The sequence below is a fragment of the Scyliorhinus canicula genome, chromosome 12 (assembly GCF_902713615.1).
Source record: "Scyliorhinus canicula chromosome 12, sScyCan1.1, whole genome shotgun sequence".
In the NCBI taxonomy this organism is placed as follows: Eukaryota; Metazoa; Chordata; class Chondrichthyes; order Carcharhiniformes; family Scyliorhinidae; genus Scyliorhinus; species Scyliorhinus canicula.
Window position 1 is genome coordinate 121,677,222 of NC_052157.1, and position 24,025 is coordinate 121,701,246.

Consider the following 24,025-nt stretch of genomic DNA (forward strand, 5'->3'; position numbering starts at 1 on the left):
TTCATCATTTTCTGATGCTCAGAATTTTTTTATGAACTTGAGAGAACTTCAATTCTTAACTTAATCATGCATTCCTTGTTTTCAACAGATTTTCTTTCTTTTACAATCAGCACTGACGCCTGGTTCTAAGGGTGAGTATAATATTTGGCATCACATTCGGTTTAAGATAGACCACTGCAAGTGTGGAGTTGTGGGATTCCTCCAGTTGCCAAACACTGAATGACTATGATCCATTCTATTTATCACTAGGTTATAAATCAATGAGTGATCGGACAAAACATAAAGCCCCCCAGAAGCAAGCTAAGAGTTGGGGGGTGGGGGGGGGGGGGGGTGGCATTTAATGGGGTAGGAAGGCATGGGGTGGAGACCCTGTTACCTTCCCGACTGCCCCCAATTATGTCCAGGGTGGTGAAGGTCGAGATCAACTTTCCTGGCTTAGGCCAATTGAGGCCCTTAAGTGCCAAAATAATGGACTGATCTCACTGTCACTGTTATTCTATTAGCAGCAGTTGAGGAGGGAGTGTCATTCCATGTGGACAGACTGCCAGGTATACCCTGGTGGGCCTTGTTTTGTTCTGCTCTTGACGTAGCCTAAGCTGCTTCCTTGATGTGCACTCTGACAAAGGAAGGTTCAGACTTGGAGATAGCTTTAACACATTTATTGAACTGTTACTTGGGTTCGACTCTCCTGTTAATCCTGTATAGCTACTCAGACTGACGAACCAGTCTGCTACAATCCACGTGGTGGGTGTGATGTGTTTCAAATCAACCCTGTCTACTCACTGAGTGTCTCTACTGGAAAGAGGAAGATCATGTGTACTGTGTCCTTTTATATGGGTTGGTGTAATGCCCCCCTGTGGTAGTGTCACCTCTGTGTGTATCGTGAATGCCCATTGGTCGTGTCCTATCTTACTGACCTATTGGTTGACTGTCTGTGTGTCATGTCTCTGGTGCTCCCTCTCATGTCTACCTAATCTACGTGTATCTACATTAACTCCTTGTGTATTTACAGTGATGCAGATCACCACATCCCCCTTTTTTTCGTGTTACATATTTTCTGTACAGTGTTAAAGAAAATTGAACAAAAACAGGTGGATAAGTGATGCTCTGTACAAGTTATGATAACAGTGATCAGGAGACAATAAGTCCAAATCATATGCATGAGTCCAAAATTCATTAATTATCATGGCCGAGTGTCTTTCTTGTTTGGTTGGTGAGTTGGTGATGTTGATGGTGGCATTGCTTTGTAAACGCCGTCAGTGTCCCTGTGCGTAAGGAACCAAGAAGTGGTCACATCACTTTGTTCTCTGATTTAGAGTCTTTTTTTCTTTCGATGCTTGTGGTAGCGATGTATGCAATCTGTCCTGAAAGCCATGTTGCCTGTTGGTAGTGCAGCAAACGTGAATTGGTAAGATGCATCGTCCTGCCATGGTATGTCATTGTACTGAGCTGAGCAGTAACAGTGTCCCGCAGTTGCAGAGTCATACCATGTTGTACCAGTCGTAGTTCCAGTGTTGTTGTCTTTGTCATGCTTGTTGTCGACATTGTTGCCTCTGATACGCTTCTGGATGTTGTCTTTAATGTTGTTGTTGTGTTTGCTGCGCTCAAGGACCACACTCTGTGGATAATACGAGTCCTTCACACAGTTACTCGTGTCAGCGTCCTTTGTGGCATCTGCTGTTTCCTTGAGCGTGCCGTCACTGAGTTTGCGGCGCTCCCTGTCTGGAGTCATGTCCGGCTTACATGAATCAGCTTTGGCTTGTCGATTCTCCCCGTCTGGAGTCTGGTCTGTTTCACCTGAGTCAGTTTTGGCTTCTTGCCTATTCCCGTGTGTAGTCTTTGCAGGTTCATTTGAGTCTTCTGAGGTTTCGTGATGCTCCACGTCCAGAGTCAAAATGTTCAGGAATGCATTTGCTTGTGGAGAGGCTCGAGCGAATGAGGTTTGAATTAACGTGGTGTCACCGGAGTCACCAGTAGTCTCACTATGATTATCAAGTGCCTCTGTACACACTAGCTGAGGTCTGTCACTTTGCATATCTGGTATGGGAAATGGGATGCCGTCGTCACTTGTCGCACATACAGTGGGTAGAGCCTCAGTGCCTTCTTGTCGTTCACTTGAGCTGGGTAGACTGTCAGAGTCTTCGTCTTGTTCACTGGAGCTTGGTAGACTATCATAGTTTTCTTGCTGTGTACTTGAGCATGGCAGACGGTCATAGTCTTTCTGTTGTTCACTTGAGCGTGGCAGACTTGCATTGTCTGCTGCTGGTTGCTCAGAGGAGGTTGCTAGACCCTCATGGTCTTGTTCATGCAAGGACTGCGCTTTGGAGCCTTGCGTTCCTTCTATCGTGGAGGCTGTGGTGGCTTGTGTCACTGGAGTCACTTCTTGTTCATGCAAGGACTGCGGTGTGGAGTCTTGCATTGCTTCAATCGTGGAGTCTGTCCATGACCTCGCTGTGGAGGCTTGTGTCACTGGAGTCACTTTCTGTGTGGAGACGTGCAGTTGTCTCGCTGTGGAGTCTTTCATCCCTTTCTGTGTGGAGGCTGGGATGCTTCGTGGTGTGTGGACCACTCTCTGTGTGGAGTTGGGGACTCTTTGCGGTGCGTGGACCACTCTCTGTGTGGCAGCAGGCCGCTCTCTGTGGGCTTGTACCGCTCTCTGTCTCTTGGCATCAGGCCGCAGCATAATCCTGCACTCACGAGTCGGGATGTCATATATGCTGGTCTGAAGATTCCCCAATCCGAAGAACTCGTCATCAGGGTCTTCAATGTACAACACGTCTAGTTACGGTTCGGATTTGGTCATGGGGTAGCCACCTCCCAAGGTGAAATCTTCGTCTCAGTCGTCTTCCAAGACCATATCATCATGTTTTGTGTCGGAGCTGGCATTGGGATCGTGATGTCCAAAGAAAAATTCAAGGTCTGAGTCATAGTCTTCAAGGACTGTATCATCTCTTTGGGCGGTGCTAACTGCTTGTTGCAGGGTTCTGCGGAGGTTACTTTCAGCTACTGGTCGACTTTCAGGCATTGTGCTGTCGTTCCAGGTGAAAGAATCGGGTTTACGGCTTTAAACCTTTTTTTTGTGTTTTGGGGCATTTCCCCTTTAAGTGGGCGTGGTCCAGGGCCTCTGACTTCATGACGCGTGTGATGTAGGTTGTAGGATGCAATTGGGCATGCGCAGATCGCTGTTCCTTTCCTTGGGGCCTTTTTCTCAACTGCGCATGTGCGGCTCCTTTTCCAAGATGGCTGCCAATCAAAACGGCAGAGTTCTTCAATGGAAAGCCTACCTTCGCCTCGTGGTGAGTTTTGGCGCCTCTTTTACTGTTTTTTCTTGTATGTTCCTCGCAGAATTCTTGGAATTTGTCCAGGACTGCCTGGAAGTCGCTCTTGTTTTGCCCCTTTGAGTATTTGAAGGTCTGGAAGATTTCAGCTGTTTCTGGGCCCGCGATAGTAAGTAGAAGCTTTATTTTCTCTGCATCCGCCACGCCATCCAGGTCGGACACTACCGGGTAGATTTTGAAACTCTGCCTGAACCAATTCCAGTTTTCACTGAGATTGCCTTGGTACCTGAGCTGCTGTGGAACCAGAATCATGAACATCATCTTGCCTGGCTGTTGTTGCTGGTTGTCACTGTCTGCTGAGTTGTAACTATATGGATTTAACAGTCACTCCCGGATACCATGTTTTGTTATGCTCTTGATGTAGCATAAGCTGCTTCCTTGATATGCACTCTGACAAAGGAAGGTTCAGACTTGGAGATAGCTTTAACACATTTATTAAACTGTTAACAATTCTCCTACTTGGATTCGACTCTCCTGTTAATCCTGCTATAGCTACTCAGACTGACGAACCACTCTGCTACAATCCAGGTGGTGGGTGTGATGTGTTTCAAATCAACCCTGTGTACTCACTGAGTGTCTCCACTGGAAAGAGGAAGATCATGTGTTGGTATGGGTTGGTGTAATGCCCTCCTGTGGTAGTGTCACCCCTGTGTGTATCATGAATGCCCATTGGTCGTGTCCTATCTTACTGACCTATTGGTTGACTGTCTGTGTGTCATGTCTCTGGTGCTCCCTCTAGTGTCTAGCAAGTCTACGTGTATTTACATTAACTCCTTGTGTATTTACAGTGATGTATATCACCACAGGCCTTCCTAGGTCCTGTGATGGAGTCCCTCTTGCTCAGGCACTCTGTGACCTATGGAGGGCCCCGCTGGGGGTAACAGCATGACTGCCCCTCCCCCAAACCCCCCCAAAATCCTTCAAATCAACCACTACCAGAGCACCCCCCCCCCCGCCCCCCCCACTTTGCCAGGGCCTGCCTTACTGGCCCCTGGGAGGTAATTCCAAACAGCTAGGACCCAGTCTGATGCTGAGCCTGTGCAAGTGGGTTACCTGGAGCTGATGGAGAGAATAGGGAGTGGCCGGGACATTCAGGGGGAGATGTCAGCGTCACTCCAGCTCCACTTGGAGGAGTCCCAGAGGCTACTGGCGCAGGAGATGGCGCTGGCAATGAGTGACACCGAAGCCATCGCTGCTAGGGTGGCGGCCAAGGTGGAGAGTCTGGTGTACGACGTCAGCACCATGAGTGAAGGTGACCAAGATGTCGGCAGTCGGTGTTGGCCATGGCTGAGGGTCTCGGCAGCATGTTCCCAGGCTGACCTTGATGAGGTTCTGCGGGACATGTCCCGCTCTCAGATGGGCCTGGCTGAGGCGCTTGTCCAGTTGCAGATGGGCATGGCTGAGGCGCTGCGGAGCTTGTCCCAGTCACTGAGGAGCATCGCCGATGCCATCAACACCACGGTTCAGACATTGGGGAACACCAGGGCTCACCACCTGCCCCTTCGTCCCAACGTAAACCCCAGGGCCTTATGGGCATCGATCGGGAGGAGGGGGCGCTGGGTACCAAACCGGACCCGTCCCATGGCAGCCCACCCCTGTGGAGGGTCCCTCACCCCTCGCCGAGCACTGGGGTGGCAAGCCCAGCACACCCGAGCTCTTTGACTGTGAGATGGCTACTTACCTCCTTGGCTCCCCACGGAAGCCCTTCCATCAGGTTCACATTTTTCAAAAGGAGTTGTAATCAGCACCAGCGTGACTACTTGATGTGGAGGCTGCTGAGTGATGGAAGGCCATTGTTGTCTCTTGTTGATAGTATGAAAATGGGGCATAAGTGGTGATAATTGGTTTCTCGCAATGCTACGGTGAGATCCTGATTTTGCCTATGGGAGCGGGCTGGTTGCATCGCAAATTGTTTGGCACCTGGAGCAGATCTCATTTTTGGTTTTGGCCTCTCCCTCTATTCACCGGCCTCGTTATGCTTGAGCGCGAGTGTAACAAGGCCGGAATATCGTGCCCAGAATTTCCTTGTGCCCGGCCCTCGGGATTCACCGGCTCGCCGGCACAGTGTGAGGCCAGCGGCGAACACTACTGGTTTCCATCAACGGAGACTAGAAGTGATGTTCATGCCAGGGGGCTCGGAGGCCACTGAACTCCCCCAGGTGCTGGCACTACCAGGTTGGCATTTTCAGGGTGCCGTGGGGTCGGGCCCCGAGAGGGTTCATGGGCATGAATGGGGGGATTAAGGGGCGGGTCATGCTGAGAGGAATGAAGGGGGATGTGACCTGAAGGGGGGGCCTGGAAGGGGACCTGAAAAGAGAGGGGGACCTAAAATGGGAGCCTTCAGCGACCCCATAGCAGGGTGTCGTTCACTTGGGAGGGGGTGCCCACTGGTACCAGCTATGGGGAGGGGGGGGGGGGGGGGACCTGATGCCTACGAGCTTGGTGGGTCTCTACCACGAGTATGAGGGGAATGGGAGGGCTAAAGGGTTGTCAGTAGATCGGGCGTCCTTTAAAATGGGCACCCCGTTCTCCGAGGATCCAACCTGGCTGGCATCTTCAGGCCCTGCACATCCCTTTCCTGCAGGGATCTCCCCAAGCTCCTAAGCAGAAGTGCGGGAGTGTGAGAGAACTGCGATGGAAATCACCCCAGGATAGCCGGCGCAATTCTCATTGGTTTTCCCCACCCAAAATGACACTTTTGGCGAGAATGCCACCCCCTGTCTACCATCTCGAGTCTAGAAAAGCAACCATTTATCACACATAACTTTCTGTTTTCTGTCCTTAATCCAATTTTGGATCCAAGCTTAAATGACCTGCCTCAGTGAATACTGATTCAAAATATTCATTTTAGTCCTGCCCTGCGCCTCTAAGCATGTATTACCTTCTTTCTCCCTATTAGGCCCAATCCCACTTCTTACTACTTATCTGCTTACTATTTACATACCGATAGAACATTTTTGAGTTCCCCTTTATGGTAATTGCCATTTTATTCTCATAATTCCCCTTTGCCAATCTTCACTTTCCCTCTCAATTTATTGGGCGTGGTTCTCTTGCCATGTTGCAATCGAGGGAGAACATCACAGCTGGAGAATCCTGGGAGAGCCCTCTCGTGGGCATCCCGGCAGCCTCCGTGCCTCGTGGGATTCACCCCACGTCCGCAAGATGTTGGAGTCGGAACTCTGCCCCAAAGGGGTGGGACCAAACAGCACTCCCGGAAGTAGGTATTAAACTTACTTAAGACCTACCTGCCTGATATTTGCTGGCCTCCCTCGATTCTCCGGCCTCCCCAGGGAGGCTGCAGCCGGGCAGAACGTGGACCAGGTGAACCAGCACCTGGGGAGGGGTGGGGTCCCGGGTCATCAGAGACCCCTGGTGATCAGGGTTAGTGTAGGGTGGACCCGTGGCCCTCACCCTGGAAGCGGTCACTTTGGCACTGCCCAGCTTGTACCTTGGTACTGCCACCCTGACACTTCCAAGATGCCCGGTGGTACCGCCAAATTGGCTGGAGCACTGCCTGGGGCCAGGGTGCCAGTGCAAGGGTGTCTGGGTGCCAGGGTGGCACTGGCAATGTTCAGGGCCCAAGGAGGGCCATGCTCATGAAAGGAGGTTGGAGGGTGAGGGTGTGTAGGGCAGGTAAGCAGGGGTCTCTGAGAGATTAGGGGGGGGGTGACAGGTGGGGTCCTGAAAGGGAGGGGTGCTGTAAGTGGGCTTGGGGGTACCTGAAGAGGTGTCCTCACTTGAGGAGTGTGGGGTACTGTCCGTGTGTGTGGGGGTGACATTGCCCATGGGTGGCGGTGGACCCACAAGCTCACTTAGAGATCGGGGCACCCTTTCAAAATGGTGGCCCGATCTCAAAGTTCAGTTCCTCAGTGCCAAAAAAAATTCTGCTAAAAAAGTCTGGGCTAAACCAGTGAGGAACTCCTCAGGGCCTCCAAAAATGACCAAGTGTCATTGAATAGCGGCAGTAAACTCCCTGAAAAACCTACCACAAATTAACTTAGACATTTTTCTGGAGAATCGTGACCATTGTATTTGGCCTGGTTTTTTCTTGAAGAATTCACCTGCCCTACATCATACACTTGTCTTTTATGTTTCATTTAATGCACTAACCCCCTCATCATCCAAAGAGCCCTGGTGGTTTCCCCTAACTTCCCTTCTCTTAATAATGTACCCATCCCGTACCTGAAATATCTTCTCCTTGAAGATTACCCACTCTTCCATCAAACTTAGGTTCTAATTTACCAGGGGCTGACCCCCTTTCTTCCCATTAAAATTAGCTTCTAAATTACTTCTAAATTGAAAGAAATCACTTCAGATTGTTCTTTGCCCTTCACTACATGGTATAGATTTATTTTCCTGGTGGAGGTATTCTGCCTGGACCATTCGGTCTGGGGATTGCCTCAGTCCCGTTCGATTCTGTGTCTGTTCTGTTTGCTCCATGACTGCACTGCTGAATGCACGTCATTGCTATAGGTTCTGTAAAAAACACTTATTTGGCCTTAACTGGAGTACTGCGTCCAGTTATGGGTGCTGCATTTTAGAAAGAATATGTAAGAATTAGAACATAGAACATTACAGTGCAGTACAGGCCCTTCGGCCCACGATGTTGCACCATCCTGTGATACCCTTCTAAAGTCCCTCTACACTATTCCCTTTTCGCCTATCCAATGACCATTTGAATGCGTTTAGTGTTGGCGAGTCCACTACTGTTGCAGGCAGGGCATTCCACGCCCTTACTACTCTCTGAGTAAAGAACCTACCTCTGACATCTGTCCTATATCTATCTCCCCTCAATTTAAAGCTATGTCCCCTCGTGCTGGACATCACCATCCGAGGAAAAAGGCTCTCGATGTCCACCCTATCTAATCCTCTGATCATCTTGTATGCCTCAATTAAGTCGCCTCTTAACCTTCTCGCTAACGAAAACAGCCTCAAGTCCTTCAGCCTTTCCTCATATGATCTTCCCTCCATACCAGGCAACATTCTTGTAAATCTCCTCCGTACCCTTTCCAATGCTTCCACATCCTTCCTATAATGTGGCGACCAGAATTGCACACAATACTCCAAATGCGGCCGCACCAGAGTTTTGTACAATTGCAACATGACCTCATGGCTCCGAAACTCAATTTCTCTACCAATAAAAGCTAACACACCGTACGCCTTCTTAACAACCCTCTCAACCTGGGTGGCAACTTTCGGGGATCTATGGACATGGATCTCTCTGCTCGTCCACACTACCAAGAATCTTACCATTAGCCAGGATGCAGTGAATGGGTCAAGGGATGAAGAACCATGTGACTATTGGAGAAGCTGGGGCTTTTCTCCTTGGGGAAGAGATTAAAAGGCCGCTTGAAAGATGTGTTCAAAACCACGTGAGTCTAGGCCGAGGAGATAGGGAGAAACTGTTCCCATTGGCAGAAGTATCCAGAATCAGGGGACTCGAATTTAAGTTGATTGACCAAAAAAAGCAGTGGTGATATGAAGAAATACTTTTTCACACTGCAAGTATGGAAGTCTGGAATGCACTGCCTGAGAGGGTGTTGAAGGCAGATTCAATTGAGGCTTTTAAAAGAGAATTGGATGACCATCTGAAGAGAAAACAATTGCCAGACTGCAGGGAAAAGGTGGGGGAGTGGGATTAGGTGAGTTGCTCTTGCAGAGATAGAGAAACGGACAGGTCTGAACGGCCTCGTACTGTGATGTAGCTATTCCGCGATTCTATTCTATGATTCTATGAACGGCACTATTAACTCTGTGTCTGTGTTGCTTTTTTTTTATCCCCCCCCCCCGTCTATCGTCTACCATCACCCGCCTTCAGCTCTGCCTTGCCCAAACCCACTCTGAACCGGGCCCATCCATGATGGCCCCCTTCCCGCATATGACCACGCTCATCCTCCGTGCCTGCCACATCGCATCCCCCCTACCCACCCCTCCCCTCCCCCACCACACTCCCGTTCACTAGCATTACTCGCTGGCGTGGCGACTCAAGCCTGAAGGCCCCCTTTACACACTCCCCCAGCCCTCCCCCTACCAACCCCACCTTAGCCTGCACAACAGACCTGCAGCCTCCCTAAAAAACATCAAAACCATCAACACAACCCAAAGGGCCCCATCAAACTGTTTGGTCTGTATCTTGACTATTCAATCCATGTCTGGGATGCTTGGTCCATGTCTGCACTCCCTGTTTGTTATTCTGTTCCTCGCTCTTCCCTGAGCTATGTTGTGACATGTTCTATGTTTGCTTCAGAAATGACCGAACATTTAGGGAAACATGGGGACGGTGTGAAAGACATCGCATTCCAAGTGGAAGACTGCGACTTCCTGGTGAAGGTATGAACCAAAAATCAGAGTCATAAGCATCATGCCGATCGAGGGACCAGTGTCCTTTCCTTCATCAGGGGAATCATTCTCTTTGGGTTTTCCAACATGTACTGGGGGATGGGTGGGTGGGAGTGATGGATTTTCCTTGGAAACAGATCCCTGTCACGGTGTCCACTGATTCAGGATTGAATTTGATTCTGTGGATTCAGGGTAGGTCGATGATTAAAGGAGGGAGATTAAATTATGCTGTTTTTAAAAAAACAAGGAGGTACGTGCCTAATTGAGCACTTCAACTTTCCACATTGACACTGTCCGATTCACAACATTGTTTTTAAGAACCCCCCTTGCTGTCCACTTGTAGAATTGGCTAAGTAGATACACCAGTAGATCTTCCATGGTGTGCTGCCCTCCCAGTCACTCTTAGTTAATGATTCACTTCTGGCTGAGACATTGCCGAATCTCAGAGTTCATCACCAGGTATTTCTCAATCGTTCTTCAAACAGCTGCTGTTGATCGTGTTGATTACGCAGTTGGAGAGCTGTAACCTACAGGGCTATGGATCAAGAGCTGGAAAGCCGGGTTAGGTTGGATAGCTCTCTCTTTGGCCGGCACTAACACAATGGGCCAAATGGCCTCCTCTTCCAGTGTCATAGATTTTCTCAGTGTGCACTGCACTTCGCTAGTGCAGCCCGAGGTCAGTGTCTGTCCTCATTTTATTTTTATCCTTTCTGGTGTTGCAAATCCTTCTCCAGCCAATGAAGTCGGGAAGAATTCTGTGCTGATTCATCGTAAATATTCTATCCTTCCTGAGGGAAAAGCATAGCGGCCCTAGGGTTGCTGGCGCCCCGGGCAAGCTGAACTTCGGCGCCCTCACAAGTGCCAATTTTAAAGGCCTCCAGCGCTGCGCTCCATCACCTTTCCCCGCTGCGGATAGCCTTTTCCTGCTCCCCTCGGCGGCCCTCCTCCCGCCGAGGACCCTCCGTGCAGCCACTGCCTCACACAGACACTGAGCAGCCGCCAGCGGCTGAACCAGACCGGCAGGCGGCCGCACAGGGGGCGGGGCCGGGGCCGGGGCTGGGGCCGGGGCTGAAGGAGCACCCCACGTGACTCCGGGCTGCGCGTGGGCAGCTACTGAGCATGCGTAGCTGGCATCAAGCGGAGGCAACATGTTGCAAATGCGCAGATCTTCCTTAGAATCTTACAACCTTTCGGCCACTGAATGGCGCCCCCTAGCACATGGCGCCCTGGGCGACTGCCCGAGTTGCCGGTACCTTGAGCCGGCCCTGCCTGGATCACCAAGAACTCTGAACCCGGGGGAGTCTCCTGCTGCTATCATTGTGAAGGCTAATACTTTACAAGCACTTGTAAAGTATTAGCCATATGTTAAGAGCATTTATATAATACTTTTAACATATAGCAACATCCCAATACATTTTCTAAAAATCTGTAATTTAAAACAGGCATGAGCCAAGAGGGGAGAGATTTGCGGACTGACAGAAACCTTGGCTAAAGAGATGGGCTTCGATAAGATTTTAAAAGGTGGAGAGAGAAGCAGGCAGCTTCTGGGAGACTCTCCTGAAGTATAAGATGCAAGTTGCTTAAGGCTATGGTTATGGGGAGGGTGGAGAGCAGTTGGGAAAAAATAGATCTTCTTGGATGGGATGTAAGGCTGGAGGAGATTTCAGCATAGCGTGTGATGAAGACACGTAAGATATAAAGGTGAACATGATGTTAGAGGGTGAGGTGCTAGTGTAGGTCAATAAGAGGAAGGGTTCTATGTGAATACAACTTAATGTGGCCATTATACAGTCATTAGAGTTTTGTACAAGTCAGTGTCGATGGAGGGGAGAAGATGGAACGGAGAGTGTTATAGTAATCAATCAGCTTCAGCGACGGAGAGATCGAGGTGGGACAGTGACGAGTAATGTTGTGGAGGTGGAAGTAAGCGATCTTGGTGACGGAGATGATGTGGGAGTTCAAGTTTAAGTTTGAACAGGATGGTACGGTTGTGAATAGTCTGGTTCAGCCCCAAGGCGGTGTCAGGGAAAGGATGCAGTCAGTGGCAAGTGGTGTGTGTGTGTGTGTGAGGTGGGAGTGAGTGGGGGTTAGGGAGGTGCGGAGTTTGATGCAGGGCCAAAGGCAATGGCTTTGGTCTTTCCAACATTAAGTTGGAGGAAATCATGTCTCATTCAATATTTGCTATTAGACCAGCAGTCTGACATCACAGAAGCAGTAAAGCAGTTGAGCCCAGTAGTGAAGAGGTGTCATGAACAGTTCTGTGAAAGTTGACTCTGAGATAATGGATAATGTTGCTGAGGGGTTGCATATAGATGACAAGGGCCAGAAATAGATTCCTCTAGGAAATCACAATCTGGGCAAGGAAGAGTCAGATTATCATTTTGTATGCACTGGCTCCTATTAAATAGGTTGGTTTGGAAACATGTGGGTCATCGCAAGAAGCTTAGTGATGGAAGAGAGGCAATCAATGAGGCAAGTAGTCAATTTTTAAAAATAAATTTAGTGTATCCAATTATTCTTTTCCAATTAAGGGGCAATTTAATAATAATAATAATCTTTATTGTCAGAAGTAGGCTTACATTAACACTGCAATGAGGTTACTGAGAAAAGCCCCGAGTCGCCACATTCCGGCGCCTGTTCGGGTACACAGAGGGAGAATTCAGAATGTCCAATTCACCTAGCAGCACGTCTTTCAGGACTTGTGGGAGGAAACCGGAGCACCCGGAGGAAACCCATGCAGATACAGGGATTACGTGCAGACTCCACACAGACAGTGACCCAAGCCTGGAATCGAACTTGGGACCCTAGAGCTGCGAAGCAACAGTGCTATCCATTGTGCTACCATGCTGCCCATAGCGTGGCCACTTCACCTATCCTGCACACCTTTTTGGGCTGTGGGGGTGAGACCCACGCAGACACGGTGAGCGTGTGAAAACTCCACACGGGCAGTGACCCAGAGCTGGGATCGAACCCGGGTCCTCGGCACCGTGAGACAGCAGTGCTGGGCAAGTAATCAATTGCATTGAATGCTATGGAAAGGTAGGAAGCATGAAGAGTGACAATACACTCCAGAGTAATAATGAAGGATGTCATGGGTAAGACCATGAGGTACTGCATGAATTCAGGCCCAGATTTTCGCCACAACGGAGAGGATCTCTGTCATGGTGAAAATCCCGGAAATGGCCAAAGATTCTAAGTCTCCCCCCCTCCCCCCCCCCCCAATAATAACATGTTCCATTTTGCAGGGGTGGGTGTGGAGCTGGACCGGGGTTTGCACGTGAGTGATTTCTGGAGGCAGCTGGCTAATTAAATCATCATCTGTCTCCACTATTTGGGGCACTGGCACGATTCACATTGCGCCCAGATCCGTGCCGGGTCATTAAAATGAGCCCGAGGATAAGTGCCCAAGCCTATGTACCCAGGATAAGGTAATGGAGGTGAACCTTTTAGACCCTTGCCATTTGATGAAGGTACTGTTAGGGATGACTCTACGATTTTGACAGCAAGTTTGGCCAGGCTGTGTTTTCCCAAGATGATGCCTTAAACATGAGGTTGACTTACAACTGGAGATATGAGGATTTATCCAAAACCGAAAATTACAATTACTTCACCTTACCCAGGTCCCATAATCTGCAATGTAATGGGTGCACTGTGACTGTGCTGTGTATAGCTCCAGGCTCATTACAGACCTGGCCTCCCCTTTCAATCAGACGCGTTGTAACCAGATCTTGGTGGATTTCCAACAGGCTCTGGTACATCACAAACTGCAGAGAGAGCTGAAATGGTTCTAATGTTCAGGTTTGTTGAGAATCCTCTGTAAAAAGCAAAACTGCAAATTCTGATCCTGAAACAAACAGAAAATATTGGAATTGTAGAGCAGGTCTGCCGGCATCTGAAAGGGAGGTTCATATTCAGAACTCAGTCCCTCTGTCCAATTGTCTCTCTCATTGTTCTTCTCTTAGACGCTAAGGTTCACGGCATTTGGTTGTTGAGGTGTCTCAATGCCAACATCAATCTCTCCTATTTAATTAGAGCTCTTAAATCTGAATTACAGTTAATAGTGATTGGCATTAGGTTGATTGAGTGGGGAGGGAATGAGGTTGATGCTGATGGTTTACCTCTATTGGCAGAAAGCAAAGGAGCATGGAGCCATCATTGTGAAAGAGCCATGGACTGAGGAAGATAACTATGGCAAAGTGAAGTACGCTGTTCTGAAAACTGTAAGTATTTCAGGAAGTTCCTGATCAATCCCGCCAAGAATACCAGCCTGCGCACACTCAATATCAGACTGTTCCAATGATCCTGTGACAAGTGTTTTGTTATGCTCTTGACATAGCATAAGCTGCTTCCTTGATGTGCACTCTGACGAAGGAAGGTTCAGACTTGGAGATAGCTTTAACACATTTATTAAACTGTTAACGATTCTCCTACTTGGATTCGACTCTCCTGTTAATCCTGCTATAGCTACTCAGACTAACTAACCAGTCTGCTACAATTCACGTGGTGGGTGTGATGTGTTTCAATCAACCCTGTCTGTACTCACTAAGTGTCTCCACTGGAAAGAGAGAGATCAAGTGTGCTGTGTTCTTATATATGGGTAGCCCCCTTGTGGTAGTGTCACCTCTGTGTGTGTCTTGACTGTCCATTGGTCGTGTCCTATCTTACTGACCTATTGATTGAATGTCTGTGTATCATGATGTCTCTGGTGCTCTCTCTAGTGTTTATCTAGTCTAAGTGTATTTACATTAACCCCTTGTATATTTACCGTGTCCTAGAGTATCTACATTAACCCCTTGTGTATTTACAGTGATGCATATCACCACAACAGGTAGGCAGAAAAACTAAAAGTCATCGTTCCCATTCACAATAACTGTCAAGAGAGCTCCACTGGGAACTGGGTGTGCATGTGGAGTAAAGAGTATTTATATATTCTGCTGACAGTCAGTGCCGGAATCACAGGAGGAACCATCACCCTGCTCAATGCACTGGTGGATGGGAAGCCAGCAACTACATAACTACTTACAATTGTTGACTTCAGGGGGAAAACTGAACAAATAATTACAAACACTATGCTACTTATGGTCCCTGTGGGCAGGATACTCTGGCCTCCCCACAGCATGTTTCTCAGTGGCAGGAGGTGGCCCGCCATTGTTGGTGGTGTGATCTTCTGGTCCTGCCGCCATCAATGGAATTTCTCATTGATTCCACCCCACGCTGCCAGGGATGTGTGTTGTTGGTGAGGCCAGAAGATCTTGCCGTCGTGAAGAGCTGAGCTATCTCATCCTCTGTCTGCATATGATTCACTGTATATCCACCTCAGCCTGGGGTGGCTCTGCTGGGTCAACCCAGATTAGATCTGACTGAAACTTATTGACATCTGAAATACAGAGCAAAAACCATACCCAGAACACCCTGTGGTTGAATCAAAAATACATCGATCTTTTTCTTGAAAACATTTAATGATTTCAGGCCCCATCACATTATGGGGCTGCGAGTTCCACAAATCCACCATCCTCTGCAAAAAGTAGTTCCTCCTCATCTCAGTTCTGAATCTACTGCCTCTCGATCTGTATCCGTGGCCTCTCATTCTAGATTTCCCCACAAGGGAGAATATTTGGTCTATGTTTACTCTATCAATCCCATTTAGTATTTTATACACCCTCAAATCCCCTCTCGTCTTTCTAAACTCCAGACTGTTTAGAAGCTGGTTACTCTCTCCTCATATGTCAACCGTTTCATCCCTGGAATCAATCTGGTGAACATCCTCTGAACTGCCTCCAATGCCACCACATCCTTCCTCAAATAAGGAGACCAAAACTGGACACAAAACTCCAGATGCGGTCTCACCAACACCTTAGAACATTGCAACAACATTTTTCTACCTTTATACCCCAAACGTTTTGCAATAAATGGTAACATTCTATTTTCCTTTTTAATTACATGCTGTACCTGTATACCGACTTTCTGCGATTCATGAACAAAGACACCCAGATCCCTCTGCCCAGACACATCTTGAATCTGCTTTCCATTTAGATAATAATTTGCCTTACTATTTTTTTCAACCAAAATGGATAATCTCATACGTAGCTACATTAAACTCCATCTGAAAATTTTGGCCCAATCTCCTAACCTATGTATATCTGTCTGTAAAATGCCTGCTTTGCTGCTCTGCCTGCTTTTCTACCCATTACAGTATCATCTGCAAATTTTGCTAACCCTGCTTGCAGATCATTTATATATATTGTAAACAGTTGACCCTGCGGCACCCAGGTAGTTACAGTTCGCCAGCCAGAGAAGGACCGATTTATCACAACCCTCTGCTTTCTGTCAGTCAGCCAATCCTCCAACCAATCTAGTACTCTATCCCCAAACCCCTGCGATCTCAGCTCCTGGATCAGTCTTCTATGCGGCTCCTTATCAAATGTCTTCTAGAAGTCTAGATATACCACATTCACAGGTTCCTCATTGTCCCCCTTGCTCGTTATGTCCTCAAAGAACTCAAGCAAGTTTGTCAAGCATGACTTTCTCCCCATAAATTCATGCTGATAATGGTGGATTGAGCTTTGTCTTTCCAAATGTTCAGTCATCAACTCCTTAATGATAGAGTCCAGCAACTTCCCCAGCACAGAGGTCAAGCTAACTGGTCTATAGTTTCCTACTTTTTTCCTCCCTCCCTTTTTGAATAGGGGCATCACATTAGCATATTTTCAATCCACCGGGACCCTTCCAGAATCCAGGGATTTCTGAAATATCACAGCCAATGCATCCAATATCTCCGCTGTCACTCCCTTAATACCCTAGTGTGCAAGCCATCAGGTCCTGGAGACTTATCTGCCCTTAATTCCATCAGTTTATTCAATACTATTACCCGAGTGATAGTGATAGACCCTTGGTTTCTGAACATGCCGGAGGTTATATGTGCCCTCTTTTGTGAAGGCAGAACAAAAGTATGGGTCCAAATCTTCTGCCATTTCTTTGTTCTCCATTTCAATTTCCCCAGCTTCTGACTGTAAGGGACATACGTTAGTCTTTACTAGTCGTTTTCTCTTGGCAAAGAAGCTCTTACATTCGGTTTCTATGTTCCCTGCAATTTTACTCTCATACTCCACCCCCCCCCCCCCCCCCCCCCCTCCCCCTTGATCAAACTTTTTGGCTTCTTTTGCTGAATTCTAAAATGTTCCCAATCCTCAGGCTCTCTGCATTCTCTGGCAATCTTGCATGTTTCCTCTTTGGATTTACTATTAACCCTAATTTATTTTGTAAGTCATGATGAAGTCACCTTTCCTCTTTTATTTTTGGGCCAGGCAGGAATGAATAATTGTTATAATTTATGCACACGTTTTAAAAATATGAACCATTACCTCATTCCCGAAATGCAGTCAACCACTTTAGTAAGGTCCCCCAATTTATCCTAGCCAATTCGTGCCTCATACCCTCCTAGTTACCTTTATTAAGATTGAGGACCCTAGTTTCAGATTCAACTACTTCACTCTCCATCTTAATGAAGAATTCTATCATATTATGGTTGGTGCTCCCCAATTGATCCTTTCCCATTGCACAGTGCCCAGTCTGGAATAGCCTGTTCCCTGGTTGTTTCCGCAACGTATTGGTCTAAAACACCATGAAATACACACTTCAGGAACTCCTCCTCCATTACACCATTGCTAGTTTGATTTGCCCAATCTATGTGTAAATTAAAGTCACCCATGATTACAGCCGTAATCTTATTGTACGCATCTCTGATTTCTTGTTTAATACCTTCCTTTATATCTCCACTACTGTTTCCAAAGCACCTGGTCCATTAAACTCAAACATGGCAATTGGGAAATGAAAATTGCGGTGTTTTAAATCTGTGGGCATAATTGCTGGGACACAGCGTCTACAACTGGTCTGGAATATAACCTTGAAAATGACATTCAGTTATAATACTACAGCCACACTGCACTCTCCTGTCTTGTGCCTCCAAAGCTCCAAGCTCCCTATACTTCTCCACTTCACTGAGTTGAAATCTAGATTAATTTCACAATTGCAGGATCTCAAAGATACAGAATTCCTCACCTCCTCCGCCTTTCCTTTTCCTTAACAGTCCATCTCATTATTACTTCCTGATTTGTTAATCTTTTCACTTACTCATTGTTTTCAACATTAATGATTTCCACACTGTGCACTTTGATAAAGTCTCTGATTCCAAAGATCATGCATTGTATTTCTAACAGCATTTCCCCTGGCTCTTGCTTTCAGTACGGGGATACAACACACACGTTTGTGGAGTATCTGGGACCTTACAGTGGCATCTTCCTGCCTGGATACAAGGAGCCTCTCTTCAGGGATCCACTTCTTCCCACACTGTGAGTGAATGAATACATTTGGAAGTTTTGAAAGGACAATACAAGGGGTTGGGCATAAGCAAAACAGGGCTGTAGCAACCTGCAAGATATGGTCTCCCATTTCCTCTATTAGGCACTTGGCCCTTACTCAGCATGTTGAAGGCTCTGTTTCTGCTACAGTCCAATATCCTTTACCCGTACATCCGAAAATCAAAGACATCAAAAATCAAAATGACCTGAATCCTGAAATGCAACCATCCCCACGGGGTTTGGATAATGGATACTGAACCTGTGGTTCCAATAGTTGACAGCAGCATGTGCCCAACAACTCTGCTGTATCATGTTAGAACTTAAAGCTAGTGAGATGATCCACCTTTGTCTTCTATTCACTCACACTCCAAGCCGCTCAATGTATAGATACAGTGCAATATGGCTGGAGCAGACTATAAGGTGAAGCCAAAATCAGAAGGGGTTACCGCAGCTGAAATAGTACAGTGATTACTAATGTTTAGTCCAGGACAATTATTACAGCCTCATTCTCAGGAATACTACAACACGTGGCACGGTAGCACAGTGGTTAGCACTGTTGCTTCACAGCTCCAAGTCCCAGGTTCGATTCCCGGCTTGGGTCACTGTCTGTGCGGAGTCTGCACGTTCTCCCCGTGTCTGCGTGAGTTTCCTCCGGGTGCTCTGGTTTCCTCCCATAGTCCAAAGGTGTACAGGTTAGGTGGATTGGCCATGCTCAATTGCCCTTCGTGTCCAAAAAGGTTCGTGGGGTTACTGGGTTACGGGGATATGGCGGAGGTGTGGGCTTAAGTAGGGTACTCTTTCCAAGGGCTGGTGCAAACTCGATGGGCTGAATGGCCTCCTACTGCACTGTAAATTCTATGATTCTAATATTCTATGCTGTGTATATCATATTCAAGGAAGGTGCTTGTATATCATATACTCAGCTGAGGTACTCACTGTGCACTTTTTGAAATGATTATTGTCTTGATTGTAGCTGGTATTGCTCTGATATTTGTATCTCTGTCCCAGGCCCCCTGTGAGTCTGAATTTCATTGACCACATCGTGGGAAACCAGCCAGATGATGAGATGGAGCCCGTAGTAGAATGGTATGAGTCAGTCTCTCATATAACATCAAAGTACATCTGCTGATTTATCCTCTGGAATCAAAAATGAATGCTAATCCCACACAGGAAAAGGTGGTTTGAGATGTGGTCCCTTTGTTATGAGCATGGGGTGATCCAGACATGCAGCTCGGGGTAACACCGCCATCAGCTTTGCGCAGGTGAAGGAGACACAACCTGAGTGAGTGAGGCACATCCAGAGTGGGAATTGGAACTTGGTAATTTAGTGCAGTGAGGTAATTGGGTGCAGAGTGGGAGAAGGTGCTTTTTCCCTACCGTTTTATTCTCTTTCTTCTGGCCAGTAACGTTTAATCTGCAGGGATAGAACCAGAGAGCATCTGAGAATCTGGGAAGGTAAGTGATTTTTATTTTTATTTATTTTTATTTTTGTTACCTTTTCAAATTGTGTGGGTTGGGGGGGGAACTGAAGTGACATCACAGTAAAGCTGTGACCTGATTGCTGGTTGGGAATCTATACTAAATTTAAAAATTAAGCATTGTTAAACAAATTAAACATAATTACTTAATTACATTTAAGTAATTAGGGGCTGTTTAGCTCACAGGGCTAATCGCTGGCTTTGAAAGCAGACCAAGGCAAGCCAGCAGCACGGTTCGATTCCCGTAACAGCCTCCCCGAACAGGCGCCGGAATGTGGCGACTAGGGGCTTTTCACAGTAACTTCATTTGAAGCCTACTCGTGACAATAAGCGATTTTCATTTTTCATTTCATTTTAGAGGGGTATCTGAGCCAGAGATCGGAGAGTACTGTATTTAGCTTACACATTTATAGTATAAAGCTAGTGCTAGGAAACATGTAGTTAACAGCAACTTTTTAAAAAATGTTTACATTTAATTTACTAATTAATTGACGCAATGTCAATTAGAGGGGTGCAGAGCTCTGACTGTGAGATGGGGCAGGTCCGGGAGGCTTCCAGTGTCCCAGATGGCTTCATCTGCAGAAAGTGCACCCAACTGGAACTCGTCACAGACCTCATGGTTCGATTGGAGCAGCAGTTGGATGCACTTAGGAGCATGCAGGTGGCAGAAAGCATCATAGATAGCAGTTATAAAATGTGGTCACATCCAAAGTGCAGGCAGAGAAATGGGTGAGCACCAGAGGGGCAGGAAATCAGTGCAGGAATCCCCTGTGGTTGTCCCCCTCTCGAACAGGCAAACCCCTTTGGACACTGTCGGGTGGGGATAGCCTATCAGGGGAAAACAGCAGCAGCCAGAGCAGTGGCACCACGGCTGGCTCTGATGTTCAGCAGGGAGGGTCAAAGCACAGAAGAGCAATAGTCATAGGGGACTCTACAGTCAGGGGCACAGATAGGCGTTTCTGTGGACCTGAAAGAGACTCCAGGATGGTATGTTGCCTCCCTGGTTCCAGGGTCCAGGATGTCTCCGAACGGGTAGTGGGAATCCTGAATGGGGAGGGCAAACATACAGAGATCGTTGTACATATTGGTACTAACGACATAGGCAGGAAGGGGCATGAGGTCCTGCAGCAGGAGTTCAGGGAGCGAGGCAGAAAGTTAAAGGACCTCTAGGGTTGTAATCTCGGGATTACTCCCTGTGCCATGTGCCAGTGAGGCTAGAAATAGGAAGATAGAATGGCTAAACATGTGGCTAAACAGCTGGTGTAGGAGGGAGGGCTTCCGTTATCTGGATCACTGGGAGCTCTTCCGGGGCAGGTGTAACCTGTATAAGGACGGGTTGCATCTAAACTGGAGAGGCATAAATATCCTGGCCGTGGGATTTGCTAGTGTCACATGGGAGGGTTTAAACTAGTATGGCAGGGGGTGGGTACTGGAGCAATAGGTCACAAGGTGAAAGCATTGAGAGAGAACGAGGGAATAGGGCCTGTATGGCTCTGAGGAAGAACAGACAGGGAGATGTTGCTGAAAACAGCGGGTCTGGTTGCCTGAAGTGCATATGTTTTAATGCAACAAGTATTACGGGTAAGACAGATGAATTTAGAGCTTGGATTAGTACTTGGAACTCTGATGTTGTTGCCATTACAGAGACCTGGTTGAGGGAAGGACAGGATTGGCAGCTAAACGTTCCATAATTTAGATGTTTCAGGCGGGATAGAGGGGGATGTAAAAGGGGTGGTGGAGTTGGGCTACTGGTTAGGGAGAATATCACAGCTGTACGATGGGAGGACACCTCAGAGGGCAGCGAGGCTATGTGGGCAGAGATCAGGAATAAGAAGGGTGCAGTCACAATGTTGGGGGTTTACTACAGGCCTCCCAACAGCCAGCGGGGGATAGAGGAGCAGAAAGGTAGACAGATTTTGCAAACGAGTAAAAACAACAGGGTTGTTGTGATGGGAGACTTCAACCTCCCCAATATTGACTGGGACTCACTTAGTGCTATGGGCTTGGACGGGGCAGAGTTTGTAAGGAGCATCCAGGAGGGCTTCTTAAAACGATATGTAGATAGTCCAACTAGGAAAGGGGCTGTACTGTACCTGGTATTAGGGAATGAGCCCGGCCAGGTGGGAGAAGTTTCAGTAGGGGAGCATTTCGGGAACAGTGACCACAATTCAGTAAGTTTTAAAGTGCTGGTGGACAAGAATAAGAGTGGTCCTCGGGTGAATGTGCTAAATTGGGGGAAGGCTAATTATAACAATAATAGGCAGGAACTGAAGAACCTAGATTGGGGGCGGATGTTTGAGGGTAAATCAACATCTGACATGTGGGAGGCTTTCAAATGTCAGTTGAAAGGAATTCAGGATCGGCATGTTCCTGTGGGGAAGAAGGATAAATATGGCAAATTTCGGGAACCTTGGATAACGAGAGATAGTGTTGGCCTTGTCAAAAAGAAAAAGGAGGCATTTGTCAGGGCTAGAAGGCTGGGAACAGACTAAACCTGTGTGGAATATAAGGAACGGAGGAAAGAACTTAAGCAAGGGGTCAGGAGGGCTGGAAGGGGTCACAAAAAGTCATTGGCAAATAGGGTTAAGGAAAATCCCAAGGCTTTCTACACGTACATAAAAAGCAAGAGGGTAGCCAGGGAAAGGGTTGGCCCACTGAAGGATAGGCAAGGGAATCTATGTGTGGAGCCAGAGGAAATGGGCGAGGTACTAAATTAATACTTTGCATCAGTATTCACTAAAGAGAAGGAATTGGTGGATGTTGAGTCTGGTGAAGGGTGTGTAGATAGCCTGGGTCACATTGAGATCTAAAAAGACGAGGTGTTGGGCGTCTTGAAAAATATTAAGGTAGATAAGTCCCCAGGGCCTGATGGGATCTACCCCAGAATACTGAAGGAGACTAGAGAGGAAATTTCTGAGGCCTTGACGGAAATCTTTGGATCTTCACTGTCTTCAGGTGATGTCCCGGAGGACTGGAGAATAGCCAATGTTGTTCCTTTGTTTAAGAAGGGTAGCAAGGATAATCCAGAGAACTACAGGCCAGTGAGCCTTACTTCAGTGGTAGGGAAATTACTGAAGAGATTTCTTCGAGACATCTACTCCTATTTGGAAGCAAATGGACGTATTAGCGAGAGGCAGCATGGTTTTGTGAAGGGGAGGTCGTGTCTCACTAACTTGATAGAGTTTTTCGAAGAGATCACAAAGGTGATTGATGCAGGTAGGGCAGTGAATGTTGTCTATATGGACTTCAGTAAGGCCTTTGACAAGGTCCCTCATGGTAGACAGGTACAAAAGGTGAAGTCACATGGGATCAGGGGTGAGCTGGCAAGATGGATACAGAACTGGCTAGGTCACAGAAGGCAGAGAGTAGCAATGGAAGGGTGCTTTTCTAATTGGAGGGTTGTGACTAGTGGTGTTCCACAGGGATCAGTGCTGGAACCTTTGCTCTTTGTAGTATATATAAATGATTTGGAGGAAAATGTAACTGGTCTGATTAGTAAGTTTACAGACGACACAAAGATTGGTGGAATTGCGGATAGCGATGAGGACTGTCAGAGGATACAGCAGGATTTAGATCGTTTGGAGACTTGGGCAGTAGGTTGGCAGATGGAGTTTAAATCCGGACTAATGTGAGGTAATGCAATTTGGAAGGTCTAATGCAGGTAGGGAATATACAGTGAATGGTAGAACCCTCAAGAGTATTGAAAGTCAGAGAGATCTAGGTGTACAGGTCCACAGGTCACTGAAAGGGACAACACAGATGGAGAAGATAGTCAAGAAGGCATACGGCATGCTTGCCTTCATTGGCCGGGGCATTGAGTATAAAAATTGGCAAGTCATGTTGCAGCCATATAGAACATTAGTTGGGCCACATTTGGAGTATAGTGTTCAATTCTGGTCGCCACACTACCAGAAGGATGTGGAGGCTTTAGAGAGGGTGCAGAAGAGATTTACCAGGATGTTGCCTGGTATGGAGGGCATTAGCTATGAGGAGCGGTTGAATAAACTCGGTTTGTTCTCACTGGAACGACGGAGGTTGAGGGGCGACCTGATAGAGGTCTACAAAATTATGAGGGGCATAGACAGAGTGGATAGTCAGAAGCTTTTTCCCAGGGTAGAGGGGTCAATTACTAGGGGGCATAGTTTTAAGGTGCGAGGGGCAAGGTTTAGAGGAGATGTACGAGGCCAGTTTTTTTTACACAGAGGGCAGTGGAACTCGCTGCCGGATGAGGTGGTGGAAGCAGGGACGATAGTGACATTTAAGGGGCATCTTGACAAATACATGAATAGAATGGGAATAGAGGGATATGGACCCAGGAAGTGTAGAAGATTTTAGTTTAGACAGGCAGCATGGTCGGCACAGGCCGAAGGGCCTGTTCCTGTGCTGTACTTTTCTTTGTTCTTCGTTCAATGGCCATTTGCATTTATGTAACTTTTTATGTAGAAATACACTCCATCTTGTTTCACAGGAGCACAAGATAAATAGATGCCTGCCACAAGTTTGTAGAGGAAGG

At 47.4% G+C, this 24,025-nt stretch overlaps 1 protein-coding gene across 1 annotated transcript in view; it reads left to right on the forward strand.

Annotated features, from left to right (window-relative positions):
- hpda (4-hydroxyphenylpyruvate dioxygenase a) overlaps window positions 1-24,025 on the forward strand; it is a 47,229-nt gene that overhangs the window by 11,275 nt on the left and 11,929 nt on the right. The window contains exons 5-9 of the mRNA XM_038813964.1: window positions 89-131; window positions 9,586-9,668; window positions 13,808-13,897; window positions 17,919-18,025; window positions 19,043-19,120. Of these exons, the coding sequence (XP_038669892.1) occupies window positions 89-131; window positions 9,586-9,668; window positions 13,808-13,897; window positions 17,919-18,025; window positions 19,043-19,120 (401 nt within the window). The remainder of the gene's footprint in view (window positions 1-88; window positions 132-9,585; window positions 9,669-13,807; window positions 13,898-17,918; window positions 18,026-19,042; window positions 19,121-24,025) is intronic.